Below are 10567 nucleotides of genomic sequence, written 5' to 3' on the forward strand. Positions count from 1 at the left end.
CAAAAATCGACGTGTCCGAAAATGGAAAAAAAAGGTCGGAATACTTAAGTATGATATCAGACGCACCATGTGAGCGCAGAAAATTGTTGCCTAAATGCTTAACATTTTGTTTTTTGAAGGCTCGAAAAAAAGGTCTATTTCGACCGATTTTTTTCACTCAAACTTTAAAAAATGGGCAAAAATCGACGTGTCCGAAAATGGAAAAAAAGGTCGGAATACTTAAGTATGATATCAGACGCACCATGTGAGCGCAGAAAATTGTTGCCTAAATGCTTAAAATTTTGTTTTTTGAAGGCTCGAAAAAAAGGTCTATTTCGACCGATTTTTTTCACTCAAACTTTAAAAAATGGGCAAAAATCGACGCGTCCGAAAATGGAAAAAAAGGTCGGAATACTTAAGTATGATATCAGACGCACCATGTGAGCGGAGAAAATTGTTGCCTAAATGCTTAAAATGTTGTTTTTTGAAGGCTCGAAAAAAGGTCTATTTCGAGCGACTTTTTTTACTCAAACTTTAAAAAATGGCCAAAAATTGACGTGTCCGAAAATGGAAAAAAAATGGCGGAATACTTAAGTTTGATATCAGACGGATCATGTGAGCGCAAAAAAATGTTGAGCAAAAAGTCGCCTAAATGTTGAAAATGTCGTTTTCTGAATTCTCAAAAAAATTGAGAGTTCTACATGTTTTGACTAAAGAAAGTTGAAAAAAGGGTGAAAAGTCAACGTCTCTGAAGTCGGCGAATTATGTCTTTAAACCAAAGTTTACTATCAGGCGGCTCATGTGAACGCAAATAAATGTTGTCTAAATGTTGAAAATGCGTTTTCTGAAGCCTGAAAAAAAGTTTTAATTCGACATGTTTTGACTACAGAAAGTTGAAAAAGGGTATAAAGTCAACGTCTCCAAATGTGTTACTTAAGAAATGGTCAAATTGGAGGCTGATAAAAAAGAAAGGAAATAATTTATTTAATCTTTCTAATCAAAATGTTTCCATAGTTCTGATTTCGAAACTTGCATGTTCATGAAAAAAAGGAGAAAAAAACATCATTTGAGATTCACAAACTGATAACAATAAACAACGTCTGGATGTCACCCACAAGCTTTCTCACTTTGAGTCACTTTTATCTGCGTTGAAAGGAGTATTAGTGAGATCAGACATGAAGCGTTTGCAGCTTTTTCTCTCTAGTCTGGTGCTGATCAGTGGAACTCGCAGCAACAACACAACTTGTCACTACACTGGTGAGTGAATTCCATATTTTTCTACCTCAGAAATAGGTCCAAATAATGAACAATTTATGCCTAATTTATCTTGGCTTTCACGCACGATACTACAGCAGCTAAATCAATAACTCATGCATTGTTTCTCCAGTGGAGGGACATGTTTGTGTGACTTCCTACTGGGACTCGGTGAGATGTGAGCTGAACATCACTCATGACGGAGAGAAGGACTTCACGCTGAGGTTCAGCGAAGCATCATGGTAAATAATTCTGGTTGTTCAAGTAGAAGAATATTGCATTTTTTTTACACTTCAAAACCTGGAGCTTAAACAAATGTATTGAGCTTATTTTGCCGTTTCTTTTTGTAGTTTTTTTTACTCCTTAAACAACTTTAATAACCATTTGAAATTGATTGTATCAACATGCTACCTACAAGGAAAGTTGTTGTTTTTTTTACTATAATTACATTTCTGTAGTTTTTAGTACATTAAGGAGATTTTTGGGGGAAAAACAACAAGATTAAACAAAGAGATTGATTTGTGAGGAATAATTCGTCTTTATAAAGTGTTTTTAATTAATTTTTCGAGATTAAAAAAAAACATGCACGTTACCTCCACAGCTTTGTACCCCTGCTGGTGAAAATTGAGATGGCAAGAATCAGAATCAGAATCAGAAAACCTTTATTAGTCCCGCGAGGGGAAATTCGGTTTAACAACAGCAAGAGAAATAAAAACACCCAGAAATAAAAACGAGAAAGAAAATCTAAATGGAATAAAAGATAAATCTGCGCTATATAATATATACACAATCATATTTACATAAATAACAAGAGGTGCAGTTAAATAGTTATCTTGGTGTGTTCTTGTTGTGGAGTCTGATGGCAGCAGGGAGGAAAGACCTGCGGTACCTCTCCCTCACACACCTGGGATGGAGCCTCCTATCACTGATGGATTGGAAACTTTCAGTGAAAAAGGAAAGTTTTTCATCGCCTTTTCTGGTGCGCAACGGGCGTCCTGCGCGCGTAATGGCCATCGTCTACAGTCGGGATCAGCTGCTGGCGCTGCGTTTCTCCGCGGTGCGGCCGGAGGAGCGACCCATCATCCCCCGGGATATTATGAAGAGGAGACCCTTCTACTTGCCACGGGAGTTTTCACATGTTGTCGCGGTGCTTGTGTACATTCCACCGTCGGCGAGCGTGGAGGCAGCATGTGACGTCATCACTGGTTACAGACTCCGAGCCCTTAGGCCCTCTTTATCATCTCCGGTGATTTTAATCACGCATCTCTTTCCTCCTGTCTGCCCAAATTCACGCAGTACGTCACTTGTGCCACCAGAGACAATAACACACTGGACCTTTTCTATGCGAACATAGACAAGCTACACCTCAAAAACATCAGCATGTTAATCTGTAGAATTAAATCATTTTTAAATTTAAAAGTAAACATCTTACTGGGGAACCGTCCCCATGACAACCCGAAGACACTCACACGATTAATTAATTCATCTAGTGGCTAAACTGGGGAATTACAGTAATGAACGTTAACCACATTCAGAGAAAAAAGGACTTGTTCAGACTCAAAACTAAGTCACTAAAGTGAATGTAATGTTATTTATTTGTGTTTGGTGTTAGAAATTCATATCCAAAGTCAAATTGTACACATTTACTTTCATAATAGAGCGAGAGAAAAAAACGGCAGATGCAAATATATACAATTATCTCGAGAAACTAACATCTGGAAATGAAACATTTTACATTAATTCTACTTTTGATGGTCTGTATAATTGGTGGAAAATAAAAATAAACAACGGACAAAAAAACAGAATGAAACAAAAAGGTTCAATCACTATTTAAGAAAATAATACTAAATTAAAGTTCAAGTGTCCAGTAGCACATTCTGAAGGAAACTCAAAACACATAATAAGTCAAGTGGAGAACAAAAACTCAAGAAGAGTTTAAAAAAAACAAAGAAAGTGGTGATTATAAAAAAAACATAGCCTGGTTAAAACGACAAAATATAGACTCAAACACTAAGAGGATAAAAAAAACATTAAGAATGAGAAGGATGTAATCCACAAAGAGAGAAGAGACGTACATACCAGGGGAGTGATAATTATAATTGGGCGCCTGTTGCTGCAGGAGAGGCTGTATATAAAGTGCTGTTAACATATTAATAAACAATTATACCAACTATACGGCATTTAGTTGTGTAAAAGGACAAAAAATAGAGGCTATAAGGAAACAAATAAATTCTCAAATGCAGCTAAAAAATAATCTTAATAATGAAGCGTCATTATCTGAAGCTTGTTTAAAATCTGTATTATTGGATTCAATGATCATATTCTTGCATCCTCAGGAACAAGAGCTGCACGCTTGAGCTCATGGATCAAAGATTTCACAGCGTTTGTCAACTCAAATTTGACCCAGAGCAGTTCATGTGGGAAGACGTTTATGACATTGACCTGTGCTGCAAATCCACCTGCACGAGTCTGGCCAAGGAATATCAACCATCACAGAGCAGTGAGAGCGATTGAAAATATACAATTATAATTTGCATCAGAGATGATGAAATTGATTGATTCATGTAGTTATGATTTAAATAAATAAGATTATGTTAAAAACAAATGTGCAAATATATTATTGTTATAACAATAATGTTCAAATATAATTTAATTTAACTTAAAATTCGATAATGTTAAAACATATCTTTACAATATGTTTTTAAACACACACAAATGTTAAAATATATCTTTAAATGTTATGTTAAAACATAGAGAAATATTAAAATACATTTTGAATGAATGTTAATAGAAATTACAACAATGTTGAAAATATATATTTCCAGAATACATTTTAAAACAAAAATGTTTGAAAATATTTCAAATATATGTTTAAACAAACGATAATGTTGAAATATATTTTAAATAAAGGTTAAAACCTACATCAATGTAAAAAATATATATATACGTAGTTAATAGATACGCAAGTGTTTAAATATATATTTTAAAACATACACAAATGTCAATAAATATCTCTATAATACACAAAAATGTTAAAATATATTTGAATATATTTGAAAACATACATCAATGTTAAATATATATTTAAAATATATGTTAAAAACATTAACAAATGTTAAAATATATTACAAATACATAAATATAAATATGTTAAAAGATTCATGAATGTTAAAATACTGTATATTTAAATTATACGTTAAAAACATTCACAAATGTTAGAATATATTTAAAATACATATATATGTAAATATGTTAAAAGACTCACAAATGTTAAAATATATATAAAATATATGTTAAAAACATTAAAAAATGTTAAAATATATGTTAAATATATGATAAATACATTTGAGTTGTCACTATCTAATTCTTCTGATTTATGTTTTCATCCCCCTTCATGGTCATTATTAGTCCAGCCAACTCCTCCATATGAAGTCCAGGTCCAGAACTCTCCAGAGAACCTCACCGTCACGTGGAGAAGTGGCTATGAAGACCACATGTTCCTCGACGACGCTCTGAGCTTCGAAGTCCAGCTCGAGCAACGCTCATCATCTCGGACCAAGAGACACGTAAGAACCACTACAAACGACATCACTTCCTCTTCCAGGACTGACACCTAGCTTGTCCGTATGTTCATCGACACAGATTCTCCCGACGACTTCTGATCAGTCCAGAAGAAAGACGTTGACGGTGGAGCTTCCTCGTCCACAAACTGACGGGGAGTGTTGCGTTCGAGTTCGATCCATCACCAGCGTAGACGATTATGAAGCAACTTGGAGTCGTTGGAGTCCCGAAGCATGCAGGAAGATCGAGATGAGAGAAGACAAATGTGAGAAAACCAAAAGAATCTTTTCAGAGTCAAGATCAGGGCCAGGCCATTACATTTCCTCAGGGGCCCATTTATATACTGACACTGTTGTAAGGGGCCGTCACGCCTAAAGAGATGGCCAAAGGGCTGAAATATGATGAAAAAACTATCAAAAGGTACCAAAAAAATAATTTAAAAAGGATAAATAAAAAAAAGGGGGAAAGTATTTGAAATACCTGTATTTGAGTTGGATTTTGAGGTAATACAATCATGAATACAAGATAAAATTTTAAGCCTTTTGCAGAAATATTTTATACCCGGATCAGTTCTTCTCCAACATCATGAGGTCCTTAAATACAATGAAAGAGCATCATCATCTAAGACTGAGGTCCAAATAAACAATAAATGAAGTCAAGATTGTTGCTAAGCTAACATCAGTTGATCATCAGCAGCTTACATACGTTAAACATAGTTGTAAACATAGCATAAAAGCATCAACATTAAATTCATTTTTATAAGTAAAGTGAATGTTTGTTTTTTTAAAGTAACAATGTGTGAAAATCAGAGCTTAAATCGACAACTATCACATGTTGTTTTTCGTCTGCAGCTGCTGAAAAAGTAAACATCTTACTGGTGAAATATCTGGGTCCATTATCAACTCTTGTTGCCCACGTGCTGATCCTATTCTTCTGGCTCGCCCTCAAGTACGTCACACGATTGCCGGACTAACATGGAGTCACGTTTGATACAGCTATTTTAATTCTCGCACACGGACATTTTTGTTGTTGTTTAAACAAACAGGATGAAGAGGTTTTCTGTCAGCACCGTTCCTTCTCCCGCTCCTTCTTTCCTGCCTTTGTACGAGCAGCATCGAGGGAATCTACAGGTGAGGTCGAGGGATATTTTTACGATTGCAGGATACTACGTTTTAGGGATGTGATTTGGAAAATTATTGTCGAGTACTTGACTCTGGTGTTGCAGAATTTACAGACCACATGATTCTTGACGAAGTCGTAACTGCTTTCATTTGTTTAGAAACAAAAATATGTCCAAACATCAGCTTTAAAAGCTGCTGGAGTAGTTTTCCTTTCGTTACTTTAGCTGCCGAGGATGTAATGACTGCCATCTGGCGGTCATAAGTTTAACCGCAACACAAAAATATGTTGCATATTTTCATGATAATTGTGAATTTAAAAATTATTTTATTTAATGTACTTTATTGAAATATAAATCAAAAATAATACTATTGTAAAAATAGAGTGTGATTTGAAAGCCTTAAATTAATATGTTTTCTTTTCTTTTTAAATAAATCTATACATCGCTGTTGAATATCAAAACACAATCGTGAAAAGAAATCATCACTATATATCAGTGTATCGATATTTTCTCATACAGCTATGACTTTTACAGTGTTCAAGTACTTATTACTTCTGTAATAACATCAACTCCTTTTTTATTTTATAATTTTACTCCCAATAAACATCAAGCAGTGTCTATTGCAAAAATACATGTACAGTCATAAATATAGATTAAAAACATAGTGTATAACTATGTGACGTGCGTCCCCTAGTGGACAAAACAAAAAATAACAGGAACCCACTAAAAAAACTTCAAATTACAAAAAAAAGATCGTAAATTCAAGTTCAGAAATAGCTATTGAATTCTTTTTAAAAAATATCCCAAATTTGGTGACATTTTTAACAAAAATAACGATGTATGTGTGATGTTGGCCTTTTGAGTCAATTGGCCTTTTGAGTCAATTTAAAGGACAAGTATAAAATGGCAACCAACACAAAGAAAGATAAAGAACATAATTTAAGGGGAATCAGAATCATACTTTAACGTACAGAACTCAAGGAAACTATCAAAATTTAAGGATGATTTTTAGTTCAGTTGTTCAATAGAATTCAATTATATTTGTTTTTGTACTTTTTTTGCTCATTGTTTGCATTTAGATTACAAATACAAGTAAGTAAGAAAGTAATATTTGTAGAGTGCTTTTCTAGCACTTAAACAATTAAAACAATAACCGCTAAAATATATGCTTAAAAGCTCATGACAACACCGAGACAAACACAGGAGTCTCAGAAAATCAAGGAAAAGCCTGCACGAATAAAAGTGTCTTAAGATGTTTCTTTCATTCTTATATCAAATACTCGGTGAAATGTAACTTAAATGTCATAAAAGTATTTTTTAAATACACAATGCTAACATGGTAGCCAACATTAGCTCCAATAAATGAGGTATGTTTATTCTTGATTGCAGGAATGGCTGTCCCCTCATGGAAAGAGTGCAGTGGCAGACATAAACCAGATGAAACCGACGATCAGCCTGGTCATCGCTGAACCCAAAGAGAAGCTCCGCTACCCTCCAGTGCAACAGTTGTCGTTCTCGAACGGCTCCGACGTCGATCTGCAAGACGTCATCACTCAAAAGTTCCCAATGACCCGTTTGCTGGACACGTCTTGCGCTCAGCTTCCATGCGAGTTTTTCGTTGGAGACGATGGAAGTTCAGCCTTGATTCAAGCTGGGTCTTGTTTATCTGACGGGAAACCGTTTCTGGGTCATTGCTCCGATTATTGTAGCCTCAACCCAACTGGAGACGGCATCATTCCAGTGATGGTTCCCAAAAAAGTTTAGAACTCCATCAATGGTTTTACTCAGTTGCAGACGCTGACCTGGATATTTAACGCCAAAGTAACTAATTTCTGCTCCAACATTTTCTAATAAGTAGAATTCATATTCCTTACTTCTGATCAAATCAAATGTTTGTCTGTATTTCCTGTATAAAGTATTATGTATTGATTTTTATACGTACAATAAAAAATGATGGTGAGTACAAATACTTTTGTTAGCTTGCATCGAACTCCCTTAGTTTACAAGAGTAGGCAAAATACATTTTACTTCATAAACCTTTTTGGCTTTAAATCATACTTTCTTTTTTTCAGTTATTTATGTAATATATTTTAATAAAGTGTGTGTAAAATCTAATAATTAGTTTTTTTAAATTTACAATTACATGTAAATATTATCAGCGTTTGTACTCTTTGTGTTGCGATTAGACTTCCGGCCACTAGCTAGTAGCAGTCATAATGAAATCCACAGTTAATGGAACAATAAAGAGATAAAAGGAGATCCCTGCAATGACTGAGGACGAGAGGATACAGTCGACTCCAGGAGCTTTTAGAGCTGATGTTTGGACATATTTTGGTTTGAAAACAAATGAAAGCAGTTACAACTTCATCAAGAGTCATGTTGTCTGTAAATTCTGCAACACCAGAGTCATGTACTCGACAATACTACAAATGTATCCTTTTTACTACAGTATCACAATATGTTGTATATAAATTGTATCGTTGACCCTGTATAATGATACACATTATATCAAAAGATCATTTTTGATACGTACCCCGTGACACCGGAAGCTATGATCTGGCAATAATCTTGCGATATGATACGCATCTCTATATTGCGATACTGTAGTAATAAGGATACATTTGTAGTATTGTCGAGTACTTGATTCTGGTGTTGCAGAATTTACAGACCACATGACTCTTGATGATGTTGTAACTGCTTTCATTTTTTTTTAAACCAATATATGTCCAAACATCAGCTTTAAAACCTGCTGGGGTCGACAGTATCCTCTCATCCTCAGTCATCGGTTTCATGGTTTCCTTTAAGGACAAAAGGATGTTGCCAACTAGCGGTTGAGTGTTGAATTGCAACACAAACATAAACAAAATGCCATGAATATTTGCATTAAAGTTTATGATGTTAATTGTAAAATAAATTATTATATATATTATATTGATATTTTAATGACAATAAACCATTAAGAACTCTTTAAACATAACTTGTAAGATAGAAAATTGTATAGAAAACATCAAATCTTGACTTTAAACAATTTATTTAAAAAAAAAAAGGTAAACCATGATTTTAAAAAAAAGTATCGGAAAAGTATTTACAGTCTTCTAAGTGCAATCAACTCTTAACAGAAGAACCTTATTTTATTAAAAATGTGTATAAAAAGAAAGACATTTCTGTCTTGCTGGTATTTCTGTGAGTTTTCTTGATAGTACTAGAGTTGAAACCTGTATCAAGTTTCCAAAGTTTTGAGTATCTTCTTGAATTCTCAGTCACATGGAAAGCGTTTCATTCCAAGGATCATCTGGGAAATTGTCCATGATGAATTGTTTATCCTCCACGTCATGTTGTGAAAACCTGAGATAGTATCGTCTTAGTAAACTTTGGACCTGGAGAAGGAGTGGATGGCGAGGAACCCCAGCAGGAACTGGAGACCATAGAAGCAGAGGAGCACCGAGCAGAGGATGAACTCCAGCCGCAGCACGAAGGTCTGCAGCAGCAGGTAGTACACGGCCAGAGCCGCACATGGAAGCAGGAGAAGGAGGGACAACATGGAGGCCAACGAGCGCTCGCACAGGTTCCCCTTCCAGCCGTAGAAGATCCGCAGCGTCTCCAGAGCCAGGAACAGCACCAGCAAAACCACGTCCAGCGCGAGGTTATCCGACGGGTACGGAAGAAGAAGTCCTTTGTAGATGAACATGAGGACTTCTGCCACGTAGAACGCGGCGAAGTAGTAGCTGTTGAGGTAGAGCAGGACTTGGAGAGGAGTAGAAGACAGGATGGGTCTGGAGCCGGACGCCATCTTGTTGTATTTATCGTCACCACGGAAACAGCAGCGATAATATCAGTAGTCGAATCCACTTTGTTGGGAGACACCGCCATCTACTGAGCCGGTAGGGAACTGCTCGACCACAGGGAACTTGAAGACTTGAGGTCGTTGGACTTTGTTTATGTGGCCCCCATGAGATCAATGTATGTTCATGAAGTAACGGCTAGATAAATTTTATGTGTCTATTTTCATTATTTGTTTCAACATTTAAAAACACTATTACGTGATTTTTTTTTGCCATTTCCCTATTTTTTGCAACTTCTTTTTCGTATATGCATAGTATTTTATTATTTAATGCCAACACAAGACATTCCCTTGTTGTTCTTACAACACTTGCAACACTACAACAAAAAAAACGCTTCTTATTTTTATATTTTCATGCAATATCAGATAAACTATTTGTAATAGACATTTAACTAAGTAAGTAAGGTCATTTTTATTTTTATACGCTTTTCCAGACCAGGGTCACAAAGCGCTTAAACAATCAAAACAATATTTAATAAAATATATACTTTAAAAGTCGAGATAAAACTGATAACACAACAGGGGTTCCAGGAAATCTAGGAAAACTACGACTCTGATAGCCACCAATCGTATGTCACTTATCAATAACCTCCCTAGTTTTTATAACATTGTTTTAAATGTTTAAAGAGAATATTTACTTGCGATATTTCTTAAACAATTTATAATAAGTCCTTAACACCTACAAAGAGCTATTTTCAAATGTTTCTTTAAAAATATTTAAAAATAATATTTACATGCGATATTTAATAAATAACCAATAGGGAGCCACCATTAGCAGTCCAGTGGGTTAAAGTTGTCAAATCAAGGAAATG

The 10567-nt window shown here is 35.0% G+C and overlaps 2 protein-coding genes across 2 annotated transcripts; one reads left to right on the forward strand and one right to left on the reverse strand.

The window, feature by feature from the left end:
* The first annotated feature begins 1139 nt into the window (after positions 1-1139).
* LOC148062454 (interleukin-21 receptor-like) lies at positions 1140-7734 on the forward strand. The gene is made up of 8 exons (XM_087813103.1): positions 1140-1236; positions 1367-1475; positions 3570-3733; positions 4642-4799; positions 4876-5059; positions 5646-5742; positions 5840-5924; positions 7304-7734. Exons 1-8 carry the CDS (start codon positions 1155-1157, stop codon positions 7676-7678), a joined length of 1254 nt encoding a protein of 417 aa, XP_087669229.1. The 5' UTR covers positions 1140-1154; the 3' UTR covers positions 7679-7734.
* Positions 7735-8995: 1261 nt separating this feature from the next.
* On the reverse strand, positions 8996-9704 carry tmem216 (transmembrane protein 216). Its single transcript, XM_087813058.1, has one exon. It carries the CDS (start codon positions 9702-9704, stop codon positions 9276-9278), a length of 429 nt encoding a protein of 142 aa, XP_087669184.1. The 3' UTR covers positions 8996-9275.
* Positions 9705-10567: the final 863 nt, after the last annotated feature.

Source organism: Callionymus lyra, chromosome 17 (assembly GCF_982586985.1).
Source record: "Callionymus lyra chromosome 17, fCalLyr1.hap1.1, whole genome shotgun sequence".
Taxonomy (NCBI): domain Eukaryota; kingdom Metazoa; phylum Chordata; class Actinopteri; order Syngnathiformes; family Callionymidae; genus Callionymus; species Callionymus lyra.